Here is a 26,082-nt window from a genome sequence, read left to right on the forward strand (position 1 = left end):
AACTCGGGGAGCATGTATATAGGGTCTGAGAACATATCTCCAACATACCCACCCAATCCCTCTCGTGGGAGTTTCCCATTCACCAATCCCCAACTTGCCCACAGTTTGCAGCGTGGGCACTATAGGGATTTCCGGTTAATACAGCGCCTGTGCTAACCTGACACCTTGACTGCTTAGCACATGTGTACCCCCCTTTTTACCTGGCGTCTCCCAGGCTAGGGGTTGCCCGCAGGGTGTGAACTAGCCCAGGATCTCTCATTCTGCAACCATCCCGGCTATTTCACACTTTGCGGCTCTGGGGGCTTTCAAGTGCAAACCTTCCCTAGACCCATAGGTGCCGCCTCTACAGGGGGTCTCTGAAGTTTGAGAAGGAAGAGCCCCCAGCTCATGTATGTGACAGCATTTGGTCACTGGCTGCTTATCAAAGGCCAACAGAAAAAATGCATCCTGCCTGTCCTTTTAAAACTGCATCAAAAAATACACTTTATTAAAAATATATGTTCTACTTATCCCAAAGTAATAATTTTACTATGTGTGTGCTTGGGGTGTTACTCTGGGGCTGCACACCAAATTTCAGGGTGCTAACCCTTTCCGTTCCCAAGTTAGGGCTTCTCCTTGAGCTGGCAATGTGGGCTATAGGCTTCTCACGTCAATTGACTTGCGGTTACCGAGTCCCCACGCCAATTGCCGGCCGCAATTCAAGTTACGCTTACTAACCGGGACAGAGATACATTGTATCCGAGAACCACTTGAGACGGGAAACCGCAGGCCTTTGATTCAATTGACTCTGCGGTTACGGCTTCCAGTCTCGGTAATGGATACCTATACCTCTCACTGGAACAAAGAGACCGCGCCATGCTTATCCAATTGACTTGCGGTTGGGTGCTCGCAGCGGCATCTTGTGTCCAAAACCAGTAATGCCAGTGTACCATGTTATACACTACTGCAGGCATATACAATCCTGCAAAATGGGGACAATAAGGGACAGAGGGAAAAATAGTACATGTAATGTGCATATAAAATTAACCCCTTCATCCCCAATACGAAATAAGGGTAATCAGCCGAGCATACTGCCTTTATTAATGCGCTGATTACCCTTAATTTCGTTATAGTCCATCAAGTTCAACCTATGCTATAATTAGATGACAGATACTTTATCCTATATCCGTACATACATTATATGGATCCAGAGGAAGGCAAACACAAAAACCCAGTGAAATATCATCCAATGATACTGTAGCTCATAAGGGTAAAGATACATTCCTTCCTGACTGTGGCGGTGAAGGGGTTAACCAGGCCAATAATAAAGGTATTATGCCCGGCTGGTTACCCCTAAACCCTGTTGGGGATGAAGGGGTTAATTGTATGGTCACCGAAATGCCATGTTTTCCCTGAATATCAACTGTGATGTCCCCTGGGTGATACTGTGAAAATGGAGTGTCAGTTCTGCAGCTCAGAAGCTAGCTGCAGTAGTGTTAATATATACTGTATGTGTAAGATGTGCCCGTTAAGCAAGGGGGGCTCCTAGCGCTGTACAAAGAGTTAATTGAATAAGCGTGCCTGCGGTGAGCAGCTACATTGAAGCCCTGACTCACCTCCTAAACCGCAAAGCCTCCGGGAAAGCCTTAACCACAAACTCACGTGGATAAGTGGCGTGCGGTCTAGTTGAAGTGGAGGAGTGCAACAATGTATCCTGCGGTCTCGTTAACCAATTAAGGTCACTTGGTGAAGGGCTTCTGCGGTTACCGATCCCGGCAAGCAGTGATACATTTTATGCCGGCTTCTGACCGCAGTACGATTGTAAGTAAAACCGCAAACCACATCACAGAGCCTATTCAATTAACTTGTGTTAGGAGGGAGCTAGCACTCTGATTTTTGAAATACAGCTAGTTAGGAATTTATCATACACATGCATGTTGTTTTAATACAACCCTCTCATATAGAAACCATATATGAAAATAAACTGTGTTATAGGTATTTGTTAACATGTGAAGACAGGAACCTTTTTCCTGTCAGCCCGGCAGTTAATCCATTAACATGCACATACTGCACCGACACACTTTATTCGAGCAAATACCCAGTATGTACCTGGCAGATACCTGGAATGCGCCACTCCTCACCTCTGATAAGCCCCGTTGCGTTTGCCTTCCCAGCCTGGGTTCATGCCTGGCTGACGGGCGGCTGATCTGTTAAATGATAATGATTAGGATTTAATAGGCTGCAATGCTTCGCGTGTCTACCAGATGGCATAAATTCATGAATTGTAATGCAGTATATATATATATACTGTGCAGTATTGCAGCCAGCGGGAATAAAATGCTTCAATCCCTGCCTGGAAAATACCTCAATGCACTCGGGCAGAAAACAGTCACAAACCTCAATACACCCGGGTATACCGGAATTCGTGGGACTAGCCGAGCTCGAATAAAGTGTGTCGCCAGTGTATGTTTGGGATGAATGAGCTGAGGGATTTCCAACTCCGTACTTCAAAGGGCGCCCTGCTGAGCTGGTGCCCAGTGTCTAGAGAAGTCCGGAGTTGAAAGCCTCAGAGACCCTGAAGTTTTAGGGCGGACGAGCTATAGCAAAGTACCCGATACCGGTGTGAAGTATGGGCTATTAACAAATGGTAGCGACCCCCAGACTTACTGTCGCCAGGTAAGGGGTTGGGTCCCGTATGCTAAGCAGCATAGATGCCAAGTTGGCGCATGCTCTTAGCAGACCGGGAAGCCACCTCTGCCAGGTTTATGAGCTACTGGCAAGTCTGGGATAGGTGAAGAAAATTATTCCACGGGGGGATTGGCTGTGTAGGTTAAAGATAGGACACTCAACCCTATAATAATGCCTGCAGCCCGGTTTTAGTCAGATTCACCTAAGATTCAACTGAGTAACATCTAAAGACTCATCCAAGGTCCGTTCCAGCTTCAGCGGAGTTCTGGAGTGTGAGGGGTTAAAAACATCGTAACCAAGGATTGTGCCCCTCTTTCAGAATTCGTTTCAACTAAGGATTCCCGAACGAATCCTGTAAGGACTGAACGAAAAGTTTTCCTTCGGCGGAGATATAGGGGTGGCATTCCGCGCCCTTATCCAAGGACTGTCGCACGGCTCTATTCGCGCACCACCCCGCTCCCGTGCAGGGGTGCCCAGAGACTTTGTTTTCAAGTCATTCGTTCCGTGGACATTTTATTTAGTTTCCCCATCCCAGTAAGTGTTTATTAAGTGTAATTGTGAAGAATTGTGTGTTTGTCTTAAAAGGAAATAAATTACAATTTATTTTGCCCTCCTTGTTGTGCTCAATCCAGAATCCTGGACTTAATGTGACACTGACTCCAATACTTGGAAATCAGATTACTCCCTGGATCAACATCCTTCCCATGTTTACTTATTTGGTATATCCCTGTCATGCTTTTAAGTAGCCATGTTTAAAGTAGAATGGTAGTGATGAAGTTTAAAAAGGAAGTTCAAAAAGAAGTGGAAAAGTGGACAACACCTACTGCTTCTGATTCCTGCATTTGATCTACGTTGGAAAGGAGGATATCATCTATCCCAGACTGCACATCTCAGCACTTAACGATTGCTGTGATGCCGCCTTTACTTTTTGTATTTGCTGTAACCTCACTTCTTCTCAAATTATGCACGTCCTTCTACCAGCCTCAGTATGTCTCTAACTCTATTCATATATCTCCATCTCTACTTTCTTCCCCACTTCTCAGTTCACATGAACTCCTTTCTTACCTGTGCCCTCTGGTACTACATAACTATACCCATGCACTAAATCACACCCCTACAAATCATCCTCACACATTCTCTTTCTGTCCATGCTTCTCCTCCGTGCTTCTGGGGATATCTCTCCCAATCCTGGTCCCTGCCTTATTTCTACATGCTCTCGTACTCACCTCCCACATGCAACTTCTACTCCTTCTGGTATCAACCCCTCCAACCTCATACCCCTGCCACCCTCCCTCCTCTCTCCCCATCCCCTGCCACCCTCCCTCCCTTTCTCCCTTTCTCCTGTGCCCTTTGGAATGCTCGCTCCCTCTCTAACAAGTTCCTCTCTGTGCATGACTTCTTTCTCTCTCACTCTCTGCTCCTATTTGCTATAACTGAGACCTGGCTCACTCAGTCTGACTCTGCCCTGGAAGCTGCCCTCTCCTATGGTGGCCTTTCCTTCTCCCACACTCCGCGCCCTGATGGCAGGGGTGGAGGCGTGGGGCTCCTGCTCTCCTCTGTCTGCCATTACCGAACCCTTCCTATTCCCCCCTCTCTTGCTTTCTCCTCCTTTGAGGCTCACTGTCACGGTGACTTTGTGGCAGGCTGTATAGTTACTCACATAAATATATAAAAGATAATATATATTTATAACTGGGTCTGAACTGGGACGAGACTTAGATATGATAAAATATAATTTATTCCTTGATAAAGGTGAACACACAAATATGTACAAATAACAGGCAAAATATAGACACTTACTTAAAATGGAAATGATGAAGCAGTCATATCTGGACTGGCAGTTCATACAGCACTCTTCATAGTCATCAAGACACCAAAGACATGAAAGATCTCTGGCAGGAAGACATTGCATAGAGTTTCTCTCAGCAATCAAGATGGTATAGAACAGACAAAGGATAAAGGGTTGACCACAGATTATATACCTTTTGTGGTCCTATCCTTAACCTTAAGTACCGGTGATTAGTTTTCAATTACCTCCAGCCACTCACTAACCTGGGAACACAGTTTGATCCCTGCCACCCTGCTAGTGGGTATATGCGCAGTAGCACTCTGGGGTCTCATTTCTGTAATCCCCCATTTGCATCAGGAATGCCAGCCAGTCTACCCCACGGAATATCTGGCAGGAAACCCTTTGTTGTGAGGTGTGAAATGGAACACTTGAAGACTGCTCTGGTTTGAGTAATCTCCGCCCTCATACAAACAGTGGAGGTGGTAAAATCCTTTGAAACATACTCAAGCCCTAGACATTGGGTCGCCTTTCTGGCCATATGCTACCTTGGTATGCAAAGGAATTTCCTCTGGGTTTTACCCATACCTTGAAATAAAGTAGGTTGGATAAAACATGATGCAGACACTGTCATAACAATAAAACAGGGGACAGTGGAATACACATTTTCAGGTTAGTGACAAGGGTTAAATCACATTTCTGGACCTCAGCCCAGTTAACCCCTTGTCTCCCTGGTGAGGTTAGGAGGTGGCCAATTGGGGTGTAACCCCTTTAAACCCGGGCCAAATCCTCCCCATCGTCATACTCACACAGTCCAGATGTTCTTCTCTCCTCTCCCTGTCCACGTGGCAGTCATCTTTCGCCCACCTACCTCTACTTTTTGCCTTTCTCTCTCACTTTGAATCCTGGCTCTTTCTTTCTCTCCTCAGACTCCCCTGTTCTTCTCCTTGGAGACTTCAAATGCCACATTGATGACCCCTCTCTCCCTTGGGTCTCCCGCTTTCTCTCTAACCTCTTCCTTTGGCCTTCAACAGTGGACTGCAGCCAACACCCACAAGGATGGCCACTACTTAGACCTGGTTTTCACTAAAAACTTTTCTCTCTCCGATTTCTTCATTTCTCCTTTTCCTCTCTCTGACCATCACCTCATCTCGTTTTCTCTCTCTCGCTTCTCCCCTCTCCATCTCCATCTAGCCCTCATTTTTGTAGAAACCTGCACTCTATTAACCTACCAGCTATTGATTCCACTTTACGCTCCTCCCTGTCCTCTCTCAGTTCTGCTTCATACCCTGACAACCTGGTCAGGAACTACAACTCTGCCTTATCCTCCTCTCTTGATATACATGCCCCGCTTTCTCTCTTCTGTCCTCACCCTTCTAACCCCAGACCCTGGCTAAACTCCCACACACGCATGCTGCGTTCCTCCACTTGTTCCTCTGAACGCCTCCGGAGGAAATCTCATACGCTCGCAAAATTTCTTCACTACAAATGTATGCTATCCTGTTTCAACTCTGCCCTCTCTCAGGCTATACAAACCTACTTTTCATCAATAATCAACACACAAGTCTAACCCACGCCGACTTTTTTCTGTCTTTGACTCTCTACTCAGACCACCCTCGGCTGCCTCCTCTTCTTCCTCCATCTCACCTCAGGACTTTGCTGACTTTTTTAAGGAAAAGGTGGGATCCATATGTCAGAACATCCCATCTGTTGCCTCCTCCTGCCCCACACCTCTTCCTAACTCTCCTCCTGTCTTCCTTGACTTTTTATCTGCTGTCTCGGAGGAGGATGTATCACTGCTGATCTCCTCCTCTCCCTCTACCACTTGCCCTCTTGATCCCATTCCCTCCCCTCTCCTAAAACCTCTTGCTCCTTCTATAATCCCTACGCTCACACAGATTTTTAACTCTTCCCTCTACTCTGGTACCTTTCCATCCTCCTTCAAGCATGCAACCGTTATACCATTACTCAAAAACAGCAAGCTTGACCCTACCTATCTTTCTTTTTTTTTTTCCAAACAGTTTTATTAGGCATTCATATAAACATACAGTGGCTTAGTTCATATAAGCCTAACATTTTTGAATCCGCAGATTTTTTGGGGAAAAAACAGTTAGGCAACCGCCGTTGCCCGTAGGAAAAGGGAGGGGGGCCTTCGAAGAGGGAAGGCAGAGGGGGGGGACTGAGGAGGTAAAGAAGGGGGGGGGGGGGACGGTAGAGAGGGGGGAGGGGTAGGAAGGGGGGGGAAGACCCATCTGACTGATTAGGGGAATGGCCTCTAGGGTTGTGCTCGAGCACCTATGGTGGGGTGACCAGGGTCTGGTTCGTTTGGTGTGGTTGTCTGGTCCTATTGTGGGAGATCCAGGGATCCCAGATATCCTCGTGTGCAGGCAGTTTTTGTCGGACAATGGCTGTGAGCCTCTCCATAGTCATTACCTCTTCAACTCTTTTCCTAATTGTTCCTAGTGCTGGCGTAGTTGTCTTCCTCCAGGAGGCCGCAATACAGCATCGAGCCGCGGTAAGAATGAAGGAGATCAATTTCCTGACTGGCCGGACAATGTCCTTCAATGGTGCAGCCAGCATCCCTACCTATCTTTCTAACTATCGACCTGTCTCCCTACTGCCTTTTGCCTCCAAACTTGAACGTCTTGTATTCTCTCGATTGCTCCATTTTCTCAACACCTATTCTCTCCTAGACCCTCTACAATCTGGCTTCCGCACTGCTCACTGCACGGAAACAGCCCTCACTAAAATAACTAATGACCTCCATGCTTCCAAAGACAGAGGTCATTACATTCTGCTCATATTACTCAACCTCTATGCAGCATTTGACACCATGGACCACCCTCTTCTCCTTCTCATTCTCCATACTCTTGGTATTTGGAACAAAGCTCTATCCTGGATCTCCTCTTACCTCTCCCATCGTACTTTCAGTGTCTCTTTTGCTAACACCTCCTCCTCTATTGATCTCTCTGTGGGGGTACCCCAGGGCTCTGTCCTGGAACCTCTTCTCTTTCCTCTTTACACACTCTCTCTAGGTGACCTAATCACATCATTTGGGTTTAATTATCACCTCTATGCTGACGACACACAAATTTATTTTTCAACCCCTGACCTTACACCTGTTATACAGACCAAAGTTTCTGAATGTCTCTCTGGAATATCATCCTGGATGGCCATTCGCCGACTGAAACTTAACATGGCAAAAACAGAGCTCCTTATATTTCCTCCCAAACCTGGCCCTACTACCTCCTTCCACATTAGTGTTGGAAGTACCATAATTCACCCAGTAGCCCAAGCACGCTGCCTAGGGGTCACACTCATCTGCTCTCTCACATTCGCTCCGCACATTCAAAACATATCTAAAACCTGTTGCTTTTTCCTCTGCAATATAACAAAGATACGCCCTTTCCTCTGTTGCTCGACTGCCAAAACTTTGACTCAGGCCCTCTGTAGAGGGAGAGGGGGTTGGCCCGGTATTAAAGGGGTTGCACCCCATATGGCCATCCCTTGACCTCACCAGGGAGGCAAGGGGTTAACTGGACTGTGGTCCAGGAATGTGGCTTACACCTTGTCATGTCAGGAAAATGTATGTTCCCCTGTTCCCATGTTTCATTATAATCCTGTATTTTAATGTTTTAAAGTGCATTTCTGTATCTCCGGTTCCGGAGGTCGCAGAGAGTTGAAATTTGGCCAATATGTAGAGTCAGTGTAGTGTAGGCATTAAAAACTGGCAATTTTCGACCCACTGGGCCCCCCAGAATGGAACTTATTAATATGTGAAAATATTAAAGTGTATATGGTATTTTGGATCTGCTCTGAAAATGCAGACTCCATCTGCTATGCTAATAGGTCAGGAAGGGCAGCCGGATGATTTAGCATAAAGCCCTGTGATCAAAAGTTAACTGCCCTGATTGTTTACACTAGGAACCAAGTACTAATCAACAGACCCTGCCACTCTAATTGTTACCTGAGGGCGGAGAAGCATCAAACTGGAGTGGTTTGTAAGTGTTATGTCTACACCTAGAAACAATGAAGCTCCTGCCAGATACTTCATTTGGTAGACTGGCCGTCACCCCTGATTTAATTATGGGGCTACAGAATTAAGATCCTCAGAGTCCCAGTACACATGGGCTAACTAGCTGGGGGGCATGGTTTAAACTGTGTCTCCTCGTTAGGGATTGGATACAGATAATTGTTCACCAATAGTCTGTATTCAATGTTAAGAATAGGGTTACACAGGTATATAAACTGTGTCAACCCTACAGTTTTTAGTAGGAGTTGTTCTTCTGATTCCACCTGGAATGTCACCGGATTGCTGGAGAATTGCTAGCTGATACTTCTCCATCCCCCAACCCTAAGTAAGTGTTACCTTCTTGTCTGTTAATTGTACTATATTGCTGTGTTCACCTTTTTAAGGAATAAATTATATTTTATTATATCTAAGCCTCGTTCAGTTCAACCCAGATATTTGGTGTTCATTATATCTTGTCATAAGCTACCGTGACACCCTCATTCTCTCCCACCTTGATAACTGTAACTTCCTGCTGTCCGGCCTTCCTGCCTCTCACCTGTCTCCCCTACAATCTATCCTAAACGCTGCTACCAGAATCACTCTACTCTTTCCTAAATCTGTCTCAGCGTCTCCCCTGCTGAAATCCCTCTCCTGGCTTCCGATGAAATCCCGCATCTCACTGTCAGGATGTGCTCACCACAAACGAGACGGGACCGCGGTGCTGAGGTGGGAAAGGTTATTACGCCACCCACAGCCACGAGCGCACATCTTGATTGTAGAGTGGTCTGGAATTCCGGTATCGGGGTAGGAGAGGTACGGATGGTAGAGGGTGCGGTAGCCAAGTCCAGGGTTAGAGAGAGAGACGTATCGTTTACCGTAAGCCAGAATCGGAATGCCAGAGATGAGAGTCGTGATGCCGTATGCCGAGTTCGGAATGCCAGAGGTGTAGGAAGACGTAGCGGAAGCCGGTCCGGTACACGAGGAAGTCTGCGAAACAGAACTAGGGAGGCAGAGAGTGATGAGAACAACTGGTTCTATGCTCAGCCGACGAGTTAATGAATCTGGAGGGTATATGTAGGTACGAGGAACCAATGGCTGAGTAGCAAGGTGGGGGTGTGTGAATGGGCCAGGCTGAGACAGGGATAGGTCTAGATGAGTTCCTGGAGGAGGAGCTATAAATCCTAGAAGAATTGGTGAATTGTATTGTGGCATTGGAAAAGGGTACTGCGTCTTTAAAAGGTTGTTGCGCCCCTGTGTGGCCGCGCCTCCATGTGGCAGCGCCTGTAGCTGCGTGTGCGAACCCACAACCTGAACCGAGGGCAGAAGAGGAGACCTGACGTGCGCGCACGCGCATAGGGGGACCGGAGATCGGCGCCTTGGGGAAGGAGTCCATGCGAGCCGCGGGAGGCCCAGGCAGAGCCGCGGGTGAGTGAGGAGCACGCCGTGCGCGGCGTGACTCCTGCATCCTTACACTCACACTCCATTCTTCTCCTCACTTTTAAAGCTTAAGGCCCAGGGCATGCTTACTGCTTGCTCTCGCTTGCTCTCGCTTGCTGATGCTTGCCACTGAGCCCCTACAGCCGCAATTAAAGCGGCTTTAGTAGGGGCTCGCGCATGCTTTCAGTTGCTTGCTGAGGCGCGCTTGAACAGAGCCGACACTGAAATTTTAAATTCACGCGCTGACTCCGCTCACGTGACGCCTCAGCAACCAATGAAAGGAGAGCAGGGATATGTGGACGGGCTACTGAGTGTGTGGCGCCAGCGGGGATAATAATTCAAAAGGGGTATCCTCTCTCTCTGCTCGCCCACCTCCTCCTCCTCATCATGTAAAGTCCTACTCTCTCCCCCAGCATAGCTACATGTGTGTCCCCCAGCAGCACAGCCGCTGTCCCCGGGCTGGGCAGCACTGCAGGAACTTGCCGTTGCCGTGCTCAACGCGCATGTGCGATGACGCGACATAGCCACCGCAGGAATCCCGCCTCCAGCCCCGCCTCCCACCAGTCTCGCGAGTACACTCGCTGTCTCTGAGGCAAGGCCACGAAAAATGAGCGCTGACGGCTGTCGCAGCTAAGCGTCAGCGCGGCTGAGCAAGAAAGTATAAAGTATGGACGTGGCCTTACACTCTTCTGCCCCTCCTTACATCTCAGCCCTAATTTCTCGCTATGCACCATCCCGACTCTTGCGTTCTGCTCAAGGATGTCTTCTTTCTACCCCTTTGTATCTAAAGCCTTCTCCCGCCTTAAACCTTTCTCACTTTCTGCCCCACACCTCTGGAATGCCCTTCCCCTCAATACCCGACTAGCCCCCTCGCTATCCACCTTTAAGACCCACCTTAACACCCACACTTGCTTAAAGAAGCATACTATATGAGTAGCACCATGGCTAATACTATACATGATACATAAAGCTTGGCCCCCTGCAGACACACTTACTTGAATGCCCTCCTACTGTCTCTGTACTTTCTACCCACCAATTAGATTGTAAGCTCCCTGGAAGAGGGACTCCTCTTCCGAAATGTTACTTTTATGTCTGAAGCACTTATTCCCATGATCTGTAATTTGTATTATTTGTTATTTATATGATTGTCACGTGTATTACTGCTGTGCAGCGCTAATGGCACTATATAAATAAAGACATACATACATACATTCATACCTTTCCTTTCTAAAAGGATGTCCAACCATTTTTGGAATAAATCTATTGAATCTGCCATCACAGCCTCTATGGGTAATGAATTCCACATTGTAACTGTGACACCAGTTAAGGTGCCAGCGAGTCTGCATAGGATCCATAGTTCAAAGGGGAGAGGATATCAAGACGAGTGAAAACATTTGGTGAGTGAGGAAAGGGCGAATGGCCAGGTCCGGACTACAAAGGGCACCCCGTGGGGACACCTTTTGTAGTTTACAGACTTGGTGGAGCCGGCCCAGCAGGTGGCAATGAGTTAGCCAGGGTGGATGCAGTCATAGAGTCTGCCCTCCTTCTGGCTAAAATCATATTTCCTGCTCACCCGGCTTTTCGAGCCTGCTGGGCACACCTTCTCCTCTGACGTCAGCCGGGGTCGAGCCCCTCTTTCTATTGGCTGACGGGGAGAAATTCCCACGTCCGATTGGCTGCTCCTTCCCCCTCCATTCTGGGGATAGCCCAGTGGAGTGTACGTAAGGTTCTGACCAAGAGAGGGAGCAAATCCATCGAAGCCCGTCGATGAAGCTACGGCGGGCTTTTCAAAGTTGATCTGTTCAAAATAACAGAGCACCCGGCTTCGTTTGGAAGCCTGAAATGTTAGTCCCGTCTTTTGCGCCCAAGTTCTCAAAATTGAACGGAGCGGTCGCAGCTAGGAATTGAAGCCGAAAAGAATACCAGGAGAACCGGGGGTATATCCATTCAGGGTAAGCACATCAAAGTGGGCGCCCTGCACCTAGGAAAGCCTACATTTTAACCTCAGGCCCCCAGTAAGTGTATTTTTTTTTTTTTTCAACTTTGTTTTTATTAGTTTTTTGTGCATACACATCATAGAATACATAGTATTGTCAAGTGTTTCAGGTAAACACCAAACTTACAGAAACACTTTACGAGTAACGGACGAACATTGGGGGGACCACAGGACAGGACACAGACAGACTGACAACATCTAGGGACAGGGCAAAGAGGGGGAGGATGGCGGGGAGGGGGGGGGGTAGGGATGGGGGAGCGGCCTGGGAGAAGCGCTGATTCCTCGTTTCTCAGGAGTCCTTTACCACCACTCCCTTTGCTCTGCTCCAGTCCACCTCTCAGAGGAGCCCAACTCCGGTTCACATCAGATTTTCGTTGATCGGTGAGTTGATTCACCACTGTACCTCGGGGGGAGCCCTACTGTCCGATCGTCCCGTCCAGCTCCCAGCCCAACATCCAAGGAGAACCCACCTATCTCTATCAAAGCCATATTGTGGCCTCATTCATCCCCTGAATATCAGTCTGGGCAAGCCATAATGACCATACTTTTTCAAATTTGTCGGCTGAGTCGTTAACTAAACTCGTTAACTTCTCCATTCTGCAAATGAACCAAATTCTGTTTCTGACTTTATCAATAGAAGGAATCGCATTCTGATTCCACAGTGCTGCGGTCTCGCACCTCATAGCGGTAGCAAAATGTGCTATCAGCTTGTTACCCGATCTAGATACCTCGTTTGTAGGTTTACCTAATAAAAATAGCCACGGGTCCAGCTGAATTTTGAGCCCTAAAAAGATCCTCTGCAGCCAATCTCGGATCTGGGTCCAGATCGGCACTAATCTCGGGCAAGACCACAGCATGTGCACCAGATCCCCCTGTTCCCTGCACCGCCTGGGGCAGAGCGGGGAAGCCCCCCAGACGAATTTAGCTAATCTGATTGGGGTGAGATACCACCTTAATAATACCTTATATGAGTTCTCCTTCAATGTCGTGCATATGGAGCTCGAGGCCGCAGCTTTGAACACCGCGGCCCAGTCCTCGTCCTCTAGTTGAGCCTGGAGATCCTCTTCCCATTGTGCCATGAAACGGGGTTTGACTGTCCTGTCTGAGTCAGTATTCACCACCTCTCTGTACAAGGCAGAGATCAGTCCCCGCGTGTCTGCTCCGCGCACGCAGAGCTGTTCGAATTTGGTCAGCGGTGGTCTCACCGGGTGTGCATTATAAAATGCCCGGACCTGGAGGTACCTCATAAAATCAGTGTTCGGTAAGTCCGTTTCTGACTGTATTTGTTCAAAAGATTTGATCTTGCCTTTTACCTCCAGGTCCTTCAATCGACTAATCCCTAATTGCCGCCAGCGCGGGAAGCATTTTTCCGCCAGCCCAGGAGCAAAGTCCGGGTTGCCATACAAAGGAGCCATCAGTGTGTGTTTGGAGGTCAAAGAGCAGCTACTTTTAGAGGCCTCCCAGACCGAGAGTGAGTTGAGCACAGAGGACAGAGGAATGAGTATATCCTTTACCCGTGTCCTCGGGTACTAGATCAGGTCCCTGAGCTCAAGCGGGGCGCACACCTCCTTCTCCAGAGCCACCCACCTCCTGAGCCCCTGGTCCCCATGCCACTGCGTGATTTGGCACAATTGTGCCGCTTTGTAGTAGGATATAACGCTCGGAACTGCCAGTCCACCACCTTCCTTAGCTTTCTGCATAATTTTTCCTTTAATCCGTGGTTTTTTATCTTTCCAAATAAATTGAGAAATAGCTTTTTGGAGCCCTGCAATGTCTGCTCTAACCACGGCAACCGGGAGAGTTTGGAACAGATATAGAATTCGGGGAAGGATGTTCATCTTTACACTATAGATCCTCCCCAACCAAGAAATACCATATGCCTTCCACTCCTGTAGCTCTTTTTTGCGAGTCCTCAACAGTTTGGGATAGTTAGCCGAATATAAGGAGCTCGCCTTTTTTGTGATCTGCACTCCTAGGTATTTCATGGCGGATGGGCGCCATCTAAACTCAAAGTTGAGTTCTATCAGCTTCTCCATTTCTCTTGGCATATATAGGCTTAGGGCCTCTGATTTAGATTGATTTATTTTGAAGCCAGAGATCTGGGCAAAACGCTCTAGAAGCTCGAACAGATTGGGCAACGAGATGAGCGGCTTGGCAAGGGTTAGAATAATATCATCCGCGTACAGAGCCACTTTGTGCTCCTGCGAATGTATCTGTACCCCAGAGATATCAGCGTTACTCCGAATTTGTGCTGCGAGTGGTTCGATGCATAAGGCGAATAGCAGGGGCGAAAGCGGACAACCCTGTCTCGTACCACTTTTAATTGGGAATAGTTCCGAGGGGAATCCCTGGTGAACCACCCTGGCTGATGGTGCCGTATATAATGCCTTAACAGCCTGTTGGAATTTGCCTCCAAACCCAAATGCGCCAAGCGTGGACTCCAGGTATGGCCAATCAATCCTGTCAAAGGCCTTTTCCGCATCTAAGCTTAGGGCCATACCCCGAATCTCGTTGGCTCCCATAAAGTCTATTATATCCACAATTCTCCTAGTGTTGTCGGCCGCTTGTCTACCTCTAATGAAGCCAACTTGATCCGGGTGGATGAGCCCTGGCAGGATTACGTTTAATCTATTGGCCAGCAATTTAGAATAGATTTGTATATCTGTGTTAATTAATGATATTGGCCGGTAACTTTGGCAGCTAGTGGGATCCTTGTCCTCTTTATGGATTACTGAGATCGACGCCTGGAGCATCTGTCCCGGGAAGGGCTCTCCTGCTAGCACTTCATTAAACAGCTGGAGCATGTGCGGAGCCAAAACTCCGATAAATTTTTTATAGTACAGGTTGGAGAACCCATCCGGGCCTGGGGCTTTTGATGCTTTTAAGTTTTTTACTACCGCCTCTAGTTCTTCCCTTGTGAAGTCTCGTTGAAGAGCCTCTCGCTCCTTTCTGTTTACTTGTGGCAAGGCTGCGTCTGCTAGGAATTTCTGTAGATTACTACTTGTCCTAGCATTGTGAACTACCTTCTCTCCATTATATAGCTGTTCGTAGAATTTCGCGAACTCCCCTACTATGACTTTAGGGTTTGAGGAACTCTGGCCTCCGGCTGTCTTAATAGATTGAATGTTAAAATTTGGTTTCCGATTACGGAGTCTGGTGGCTAGCATAGTGTCCGGTTTATTAGCTTTCTCATAGAACTTCCTCTGCGTCCAACTCATGTCCTTCTCCGCCCGGGAGGTAAGGAGGAGGTTTAGCTGAATTCTAACATCCTTCAACTCCTTCAGAGCATCATCTCTACCTGTCCGGTTATGTAGAATAGAGAGCTCATGTAACCTGTGATAGAGCTGGGATAATTTGACTTCCTTTTTCTTTTTCCTATTTGCAGCTATACCGATTAGTACCCCCCGAATCGTGGCCTTATGAGCCTCCCATAACAGTGATTGGGACTCCACACTGCCACTATTTATCCGGAAATAATCTGATATTTCAGACTTCACTTTGTTTTGAATATCCGGGATTTTAATTATCGATTCATTTAGCTTCCAGTTTGCTCCTGGGCAGGCACTACCCAATTGAATGCATCTCAGCTCTACCGATGCATGGTCCGACCAAGTAATATCATGTATGCTTGTATCGGCAATTTGTGGGACCATTCTGCTCGATACAAAGAAGTGGTCAATCCTACTGTAGCTGTCATGTGGGTGGGAATAGAAAGAATAACCCTGGTCTCCCTGGTGCTGCTCTCTCCATACGTCCACCAGGCTAATCTGTTTGAGGCCTTTCAGTAATGAGATATTCCCTTCTCTTATTGTTTTTCTGGGACGTGGACCTATCTACATTTGCATTCATGACTGTGTTAAAGTCGCCACCCAGGATTATTTGTCCCTCAGCCCATAACTGAAGCTTCTGAAAAAATGTGTTGTAAAAGTCTGGTTGACCTTCATTTGGCGCATATATATTGCACCGACACACTTTATTCGAGCAAATACCCAGTATGTACCTGGCAGATACCTGGAATGCGCCGCTCCTCACCTCTGACAAGCCCCGTTGCGTTTGCCTTCCCAGCCTGGGTTCATGCCTGGCTGACGGGCGGCTGATCTGTTAAATGATAATGATTAGGATTTAATAGGCTGCAATGCTTTGCGTGTCTACCAGATGGCATAAATTCATGAATTGTAATGCAGTATATATATATATACTGTGCAGTATTGCAGCCAGCGGGAATAAAATGCTTCAATCCCTGCCTGGAAAATACCTCAATGCACTCGGGCAGAAAACAGTCACAAACCTCAATACACCCGGGTATACCCGAATTCGTGGGACTAGCCGAGCTCGAATAAAGTGTGTCGCCAGTGTACACGCTAAGGTCATTCTGACCTGCTTAAGGAGCCCGATCAGTACTAGGTACCTTCCCTTCGGGTCCCTTTTAACCTTTTCAACCTGGAAGGGGGTGTGATTTTGAAACAGGATAGCTACACATTTCTTTTTCTCCGCAACTGATGCTAGGAAAAACTTTCGAAAGTTAGAATCGAGGAATTTCGGATTATTACGCGAGCTGAAGTGAGTCTCCTGGAGGAAGACCACATCAGCCCGTCTCCTCTTAAACTCAGTGAAAGCGACTCTTCGCTTGTGTGGACTGTTGAGCCCTTTGGCGTTTTGCGAGATAAAAATTACCTCCATTTTATGCAGCAGTATCTGTGTGGACCTAATATGTAAGCCGATCTGATCTTACCCCAGACCCTGGACAAGTTCTGTACGTGGACTTTGTAGTGCAGACTCCAGAAGCGCCTATTCAACCCACTGCCATTTGGGACTGGGGAGGGAAAGGGAGATAACATGAGGGAGGAATACAAACATATAACACATATAAACATCATGAGAACCGTATTGGTCCTAAGAGACCTCGGGTTCAATGCCCGGTGGAGATATTTTCTCCCTGGACCCCCCTCCCCCCTGGTCCATCTCCGTGGCTTCCATATCCCGCCACAGATCACCGGGTCAATGCCAGGTAGGTGGGACATGACCCCCCTCCTGGCGAAGACGCACATGCCTGCAGGCAGAGCGGTGGCTGCACTCCCCCCCGCCGGCCACTCTGTGCGTTTCAAAACCTAGCAACTAGCGTCACTTCTATCCATTTTTTTTAACTCTTATTAACCTCTACTTAACCTTTTAACTACCTTGAGCTCTACTCATGAGCTCTTATTTCTTATCCGAAACTAAAACTACAACTACACACCCTGTGCTACTCCTGCCCTTACTACCGCTAACTACTTCATCTTCTCCTTAACTACTCCCCACTGCTCCCTGGCTCGGGCACCCCCTCCCTTTCCCCCTCCCTCTGGGGACATACTTAACCACTCGCCGCCGCATACCTATTATCCCTAACTTGAGCCCCCTGCTTACATCGCTCCTGTAACCCTCTATCCTCTCTCTTGTCCCCTTTTCCCTATATACTATATATACTGTGTATACTATGCCGTACTACTATAGTATACTATAGATTGACCAACTATACATGTATTTGCCATACTACCCCATTTGCCTCCCGGCACTTGCGGGGGCCTTCACCTCCCCCCCCCCTCCCTGCTCCCCCCCCTCTGTCCAGAGTTACCCCCCCCCGAGCAGCCAGGCAGCCTCCTTCTGCACCGCTATCCCGAGTCCTTCCTGAGGAGTTCATTATGCCCCGCGATCGCTTCCCTGGCGGTGGAGCTCGCGTGCCCCCGCCAGAGGAGACCGCTTCACTTCCTCAATGTCGCCACTCCCCTGACGTCATCTCGCCGTCCGCCGGGTCTTTTAGCCGCGCCTCCCCTCCAACTCTCGCGAGATCGGGTCCCGCGACGTCACCGGTGTGGGCGTGCTGTGCTCATTCAGAGGTGGGCTGCCCAGACGAGAGGGCTGGATCGGGGGAGGTTCCCCGGGCGGGTCCAGCCGGCAGAGCAGACCTTCCCGCCGAAACCTCTGCCGCCATGGGAGATCTCGCGCCCTTCTGTCCTCCTTCCTCCCCGATAGGTAAATAGCCGCCATTTTGGGGACCCGCGTGCTATGGCCATCTGCTTAGGGCATCCATCTGCGGCAGCGGAACGACTCCAGAGCCTTGGAATAGGTAGGGGGAATTTCTGCCTTATCCTGTGTGTCAGGGTGTGTTTAAACTGCGCAACGGGCGCAACTGCAGCTCACGAACCTTATTCTGTCCCGCATTTATGGGCTTTTCCCGCTTCCCCCTTCCTTGCTCAGTCTCCTCTCCGTCATGGGTGAGGGACCCTGCTTCCCTGGCGGGGAGTCCGTCCTCTTCCCCTGCTGGGCTCCCTCCGCACCATTGTCCTGTGACCCCCGCACCCCCAGTTTTTTTAGGAAGGCTGCCCCTTCTGAGGGGTGCTTGAGCACCTGCGGTCTGCCGTTTTTGATGGCTACTAGGGCGAATGGAAATGCCCATCGATATCTCACCTCACTGTCCCTTAGAGCCTTGGTAATTTGCCCTACCGCTCTCCGTCTGGCCAACGTTAGGGGGGACAGATCCTGGAAGATCAGGAGGGTAATCCCCTCGAAGGTAATATGCGGGGTTGCACGGGCGATTCTGCTCACCTCTTCTTTGACGGAGAAGTAGTGGAGCCGGAGGATCACGTCCCTAGGGGGGTTAGAGGGCACGGGTCTGGATCGTAAGGCCCTATGGCATCTGTCCATTCTAAAGTCTGAAGCCGGACTGCCTGGTAGTATTGAGGCCATCCACCGGGATAGTAGAGCTTCTGGGTCCAGGATTTCTTCTGGGATCCCCCGGACTCTTAGATTGTTTCTTCTATCTCTATTCTCCCCGTCCTCTTGTCTGGCTTCTAGCTCTGCCACTCTCTGCTCCAGCGCCTGCACCCGGGAGTTTGTCTCTTTGTGGGTGTTGGAGCTAGCTTCCATGCGCTCCTCCAGTTCGTTGGTCCTTGTCCCTATTTGTACAAGGTCGTGTCTGAGCCCCTCCACCTCTCCTCTGAAGAAAGATTTAAGATCAATTAACAAGCGTGAGATTTCTTTTTTAATAACTTTTGTTTGCTCTGCTGCCGCTCTTGAGCCCTCCGCATCTTGGGCTGAATCTGAATCAGAGACCGCTGACATCTCCGCAGCCCCTGCCTTGCTTTGGCCAGTAAAGTAGGCCCTGACATCTGACTTGCGTCGGGTCTTCTGTCTCGTTGCAGCCATCCTTTTTTGGGGCTTATTAGCTTGACTGGGGAGGGTTTCGACGGCTGTCGCTCTGTTTTTTTTTCCAAAATTGCTGGTTTTGATATTGATTATTTTCTTTATTGTGCCGGCGGTTGGAGGAGCTGTGTGTCTATGCAACCATCACCAACCAGCCGCGCATGCGCATCCCAGTAAGTGTATTTTTAACGGTTCCTTGTGTATTTCTTCTTGTTGCACATGGGTTTTCCAAAATAAACGCAATTTGTTGTTACTATCTTGTTCTGCCTAATGAATGATCCCGGTAATATATAAATGGTGTAAAAAGTACCTGGTCTCCCGTGACATAAGGGAAAAAGCAGGGGTCCCAGTACCGATCCCTGAGATATTCCACTCATGACTTTATCCCAACCTGAAAAAGTTCCATTTATGACAACCCTCTGTTGTCTGTCCTTTAACCAGTTTTCAATCCAGGTGCATACATTATTACTGAGTCCAACTTTCTTTATTTTGTTCACCAACCTCTTGTGTGAAACCGTATCAAAAGCCTTTGCAAAATCTAAGTAGACCACATCAACTGCATTACCCTGGTCTAAATTCCCACTTACCTCCTCAAAGAAACAAATAAGGTTAGTTTGGCAAGATCTATCCTTCATAAATCCATGCTGACTATTACTAATAATTTTGTTTTCCATTAGGTATTTCTGAATATTATCCCGTATTAAACCTTCAAGTAGCTTCCCAACTATTGAGGTAAGGCTTACAGGTCTGTAATTCCCCTGAATGAGAGAGGGAGGGAGAGGAGAAAGAGAGAAGAGAGAGGGAAGGGGTGAGAGGAAGAGAGGGATGAATGAGAGAGAGGGGGGGCACGAGCGAGAGAGGGGTGGAATTAGAGAGGGGGGATGATAGAGGGGGAACTAGAGGGATGATGAGAGAGAAGGGGGGAACAAGAGAGAGAGGGGATGATAGTTAAAAGTGAGAGAGATAGGTTGGGAGAGAGAGGAAAGAGAGAGAGAGATGAGAGGGGGAGATAGATAGAGGGGTAGAGGGAGAGAGAGGGGTAGAGGGAGAGAGAGAGTGGGAGAGATGGAAGGAGGGAAAAAGAGAGGGAGAGAGTGTCAGAAAGAATAGAGAAATGATAGAGGGGGCAAGAGGGATGGATCTAGATAAAGGTGGAACGAGAAAGAAGGAGTAAATTAGAAAGAGAGAGGGTGAATGAGAGAGGGAGGGAGAGGGAATGGGTGGGAGAAAGAGAGGGGTGAATGAGAGAGGGAGGGAGAGGGAATGGGTGGGAGAAAGAGAGAGGTGAATGAGAGAGGGAGGGAGAGGGAATGGGTGGGAGTAAGAGAGGGGTGAATGAGAGAGGGAGGGAGAGGGAATGGGTGGGAGAAAGAGAGGGGTGAATGAGAGAGGGGATGGAAGAGAGAGGGGGAACCAGAGGAGGTGATGAGAGAGAAGGGGGAAGAAGAGAGAAAGAGAGAGGGTTATGAGAGAGAGATGACAGATAGAGAGAGGGAAGGGAGAGATAGAGGGGGAAAGAGGGGCAGAGGGAGACCTTGGGGGAGAGAGAAGGAAAGTGGCAGAGAGAGGGGTGCGAGAGAGATGGGATGATAGAGAGAGAGGGGGGAGCTAGTGAAAGAGAGAACATGGGGGGGAAAGGAAGAGAGATGGAGGAAATGAGAGACAGAGAGGAGAGAGGTGGCTTGAGAAAGGGGGATTGAGTGAGGGAGGAACCACAGGGGGAACAAGAGGGAGAGATGAGAGAAAGGGGGGGGGGAACAAGAGATACAGGTGCACCGAGGAGTATCTAAAACTTGCCTTGGAAAATCTGGGGCTATCACCAGGTACATGCTGGGTACATGCTGGGTACATTATGGGTACAGGCTGGGTACATGATGGGTACATGATGGGTACAGGCTGGGTACAGGCTGGGTACATGTTGGGTACCTGCTGGGTACAGGCTGGGTACAGGCTGGGTACAGGCTGGGTACAGGCTGGGTACAGGCTGGGTACAGGCTGGGTACAGGCTGGGTACCTGCTGGGTACCTGCTGGGTACCTGCTGGGTACAGGCTGGGTACAGGCTGGGTACATGCTTCAACATTACAGTGACATTTCTGCAGACAGACTAATGGCCCATCGGATTAACACAGCAGGGGTCCCTGGCAGTCCCATTCAGTTTGAATGGGACTGCCAGGGACCCCCGCTGCTAATCCGATGGGCCATTAGTCTGTCTGCAGAAATGTCACTGAAATGTTGCAGCATGTACCCAGCATGTACCCGGCGTGTACCCAGCATGTACCCGACATGTACCCAGCATGTCCCTGGGTCTTGTTGGTGATTGCCCCAGATTTGTTTTAGAATACTCGTCGGCACTACAGTAGATGGGGATGAGAGAGAGGGGAGAGATAGGGGTGGGGTAAAGAGAGAGAGGGAGAGATGAGGGAAGGAGAGAGGGGGGAGATTAAGAGAGAGGGGTATAGAGAGAACAAAAGAAAAAGAGAAGGTTAATGAGAGAGAAAAGGAGGGAATGAGAAAGAGAGATGGGAAATGAGAGAAAAGGGGGAAATACAAGAGAGGGGTGAATAGAGAGAGGGGGATTGAGAGGCAGAGCAAGGAAGGAGCGAGAGAGAGGAGAGATAGAGGATGGGGGAAAGAGAGGGGTAAGGAGAGATATGGGAGAGTGGGGGAGAGAAAGATAGAGAGGGGAGAGTGATGGAAGAGAGAGGATGGAGAGAGATAAGGGGGGCGAGAGAGTGTAGAGACTTTTGAGAGACTGAGAGAAGGGGGGAATGAGCGATAGATGTGGGAATGAGAGTGGGTGGGAGATGGGAAAGTGGGGGATATAGATAAAGATAATGGGGGAACAAGGGAAAGGTTGTGTAGGAGGACATGTGCAGAGGTACACAATGGAGACTGTTTTACGGTGAAATTAAAACAAGGCTTTATTATGCCTGTCGCTTTAAACACAGCAAAAATCAACATAAGAGAATAAGCCAAACAAAAACCCTATCTCTGCTTTGGAGACTATCTACACATGTAGCTCAGCCCTCTCTGACTGGGTTGGTTAGCTAAGCTATTTACCAGCCCCAAATCATGGAGACATTTATCAATACACAGACATAGATAATAGTCTTATACGAAAAAGTCTTATCTGTTAGCTGGGCTGCTGTAGGGGAAGCTTCTCTGCTCTCTTGGAACCGCACCCTTGTGTGCACAGGAAATGTCAGGCTCCAAGTTTAGAATCTTGTCCCCTTTGTCTTATGGTCAGCTTGTCGCTCAAGACATCTGTCCTTCCTTGGTTCAGCCCAGTTGTGGACTAAGGAATCTCTCCTCTGTCTCCTAGTTCAGCTCAGGTGTGAGCTAAGGAGTCTCTCTTCCTGTCTCAAAAGACAGGCTTTTCTAAGCAATCTAATCAGGCAGGTGGTGTTTGTTAATTGACTACCAGCAGTTAACCACCACACTGCTGGATTAGAGGCACATTACCTGAACAGGGATAACTCCCCTGTTACAGGTGGAAAATGAGACAGATGTGGGAATGAAAGAGAGGGGATGAGAGAGTGGGGGGAACAAGAGAGAAATTGGTTGAATGTGAAAGAGGGGGGAGCGAGAGGGAGAGTCTTTGGGAAGAGATAGGGAAGGGGGGAACAAGATGAAAATGGGGGAACAAGATAAAAAAGCAATGAGAGAATGGGGAACGATAGAGATAAAGAGGGGGAAGAGAAAGCTAGAACAAGAGAGAGGGAGAAAGAGAGGGGGAGAGAGAGTGTTAGAGTGGGAGGAGAGAGAGGAAAGGGGATAACGAGAGAGAGAGAGAAAGAGAGAGGGAGGGGGGAACAAGAGAAAGAGAGAGGGGGTGAGAGAGTATGGTAACGTGAGAGAGTGGGGAATGAGAGAGATGGGAACGAGAGATAGAGTGGCAGGAATGACAGAGATAGTGAAAAAAAAAGGGAACAAGAGAGAGGGGGCGAGAGAGATTGGGAGAGAGGAAAATTAAGAAAATGAGAGAGAAAAGCATGAGTAATGATTGTTACTTTGTGTTGCAGATAATGGGAGAGAAGACCCTCAGCGCTCAAACAGCTTACACCTCTCTAGTGGCTGGTGTCGAAGCTTTGGATTTCAGCCATGTAATACCCTGTATCCTGCAGCTGACCGCTGACAAAGCATTCCCACTGCTTGTAAACACTGCTGGAGAAGTCCTGATTGCTGCCTCACAGTATGGGAGGGGAAAAATTGTTGTCCTCCCCAATGAAGAATGCCTCACTACCCCCACATTCTTCCCATTTCTCCAAAATGCTGTGAACTGGTTGAAACCATCCACAGTCTCCCAGGTTGGGGTGCAATCAATGTTTGCTTCTCTGGCCGAGTTCTTCACTAGCAAAGGCCACAAAGTGCAACTACAAACAAGCTTCTCCAACACATGTGAAGTTTACTGCAGGAATGCTGATGAGGATTCCCAATCAGTTGAGCTTATTTCATTTATTAAGGGTGGTGGAGGTCTTCTTATCGCAGGTCAGACAAGGTCCTGGTCATCCAAGAATAATCAAGATGTTTTCTCCTCCTATCCTGGAAATAAGGTGGCAGGAGTCACTGGGATTCACTTCTCCGCAAGTTTTTCTCAGACTGGCGTCTTCCCATTTTTAAAAGAAATCCCAATATCCCCATTTATGGCAGTGTGAGTATTTCCTTGATAATTTTGACTTTCATATATAGTGTTATAAAATTGTCATCTATAGAATGGCGTTCTGCAATCATAAAATCGTGCTCTTTGGTCATTTTAAATGACACTTTGGTAGCTGTAATATTATTATTTTGCGTTCCAATGCATCTTTCATGCTAACAAAAACCCAAATAATGTTGCAGTTACTCCATGGATGCCTACTCGAACCCTTGGGATCAATTCATTTGACTGGGACAGCAGTTGCAAATCAGTATTGGTTAATAAAAAATAAGGTCCAGATCCACAGAGCTTTGTTATCTCCGGGCAGATAATGTCTTGTTATGAACAGTCAATAAAGAGATAAAGAGAGAGCTTCTTCTCTATTAAACTACCACACAACACACACGCACACACACACGCACACACGGACGCACACGCACACACGGACGCACGCACACACACCTGTCTGTGTACAAAAAGGAGAGCAACTGAGATACCTGTGTGCTATGCTAATTTTAGTAATTTAAATATATAGTTTGCATGGCCACATTAGCATATCTCCCAGGTATCTCAGCTGTGCTCCTTTTTGTACACAGGTGTCTCTCTCATACTTCTGGATGAGGGTAACGCGACCATTAGGTATGGCCAAACCTCATGTTAAATTCCTGCATTAACTATAATGCAACTCTGTGAATGTGTTGTTAGAGGTAACAACTCTTTTGCATGTCATTAGCACCAACGTCCACGTTACAGTTAATGCAATGCCCCGTCTTAAGAAAAACGTCACTAAACGCTGCATTATGGGTCTGTGAAGATACCCATCAGCACTGGAGGATAACTTCAGTTAGCCCATTGTTAAATAAATAACGGAACTTTGTGGAAATGCGTTGTTAGGGGGAACACTCCATTTGTATATTATTAGCACTAATATCCGTTATAGTAACGCCAAGCCAATTATGGCTGAAAACATCACTTAACACTGTGTTAATGAGCTTAGAAGATATCCGTTAGCACTTAACTTAGGTTAATGCCTCATTAAGTCAATAACGGACCTCTGTGGATCTGGGTGTAAATGTGGCTTACCTATAGTATATTCCTGTAATACCCGACACTTTAGAGTTACCTCTTGTTTTCAAGTATGTCCTGGGTACAGTCATGAGAACAACACATGGTTACATTATATACAAGACATTGCATGCACAGTTACAGATAATATATGTTATAGGCGTATGTAACAGTTACAGATAATATATGTTATAGGCGTATGTAACAGTTACAGATAATATATGTTATAGGCGTATGTAACAGTTACAGGTAATATATATTATAGGCGTATGTAACAGTTACAGATAATATATATTATAGGCGTATGTAACAGTTACAGATAATATATATTATAGGCGTATGTAACAGTTACAGATAATATATATTATAGGCGTATGTAACAGTTACAGATAATATATATTATAGGCGTATGTAACAGTTACAGATAATATATGTTATGGGCATATGAAACAGTTACAGATAATATATGTTATAGGCGTATGAAACAGTTACAGATAATATATGTTATAGGCGTATGTAACAGTTACAGATAATATATGTTATAGGCGTATGTAACAGTTACAGATAATATATGTTATAGGCGTATGTAACAGTTACAGATAATATATATTATAGGCGCATGCACAGTTACAGATAATACATGTTATAGGCGTATGTAACAGTTACAGGTAATATATATTATAGGCGTATGTAACAGTTACAGATAATATATATTATAGGCGTATGTAACAGTTACAGATAATATATGTTATAGGCGTATGTAACAGTTACAGATAATATATGTTATAGGCGTATGTAACAGTTACAGATAATATATGTTATAGGCGTATGTAACAGTTACAGATAATATATATTATAGGCGCATGCACAGTTACAGATAATACATGTTATAGGCGTATGTAACAGTTACAGGTAATATATATTATAGGCGTATGTAACAGTTACAGATAATATATATTATAGGCGTATGTAACAGTTACAGATAATATATGTTATAGGCGTATGTAACAGTTACAGATAATATATGTTATAGGCGTATGTAACAGTTACAGATAATATATGTTATAGGCGTATGTAACAGTTACAGATAATATATATTATAGGCGTATGCAACAGTTACAGATAATATATATTATAGGCGTATGTAACAGTTACAGATAATATATGTTATAGGCGTATGTAACAGTTACAGGTAATATATATTATAGGCGTATGTAACAGTTACAGATAATATATATTATAGGCGTATGTAACAGTTACAGATAATATATATTATAGGCGTATGTAACAGTTACAGATAATA

General features: G+C 47.2%; 1 protein-coding gene across 1 annotated transcript in view; it reads left to right on the top strand.

Moving 5' to 3' along the window:
• Positions 1-2,971: 2,971 nt before the first annotated feature.
• LOC142481407 (TRPM8 channel-associated factor homolog) overlaps positions 2,972-26,082 on the top strand; it is a gene marked incomplete at its 3' end in the record, with an annotated part of 28,012 nt that continues 4,901 nt past the window's right edge. The window contains exons 1-4 of the mRNA XM_075582848.1: positions 2,972-3,201; positions 6,917-6,968; positions 19,755-19,809; positions 23,101-23,729. Of these exons, the coding sequence (XP_075438963.1) occupies positions 23,104-23,729 (626 nt within the window). The remainder of the gene's footprint in view (positions 3,202-6,916; positions 6,969-19,754; positions 19,810-23,100; positions 23,730-26,082) is intronic.

The sequence above is a fragment of the Ascaphus truei genome, unplaced genomic scaffold (assembly GCF_040206685.1).
Source record: "Ascaphus truei isolate aAscTru1 unplaced genomic scaffold, aAscTru1.hap1 HAP1_SCAFFOLD_2610, whole genome shotgun sequence".
Lineage (NCBI taxonomy): Eukaryota > Metazoa > Chordata > Amphibia > Anura > Ascaphidae > Ascaphus > Ascaphus truei.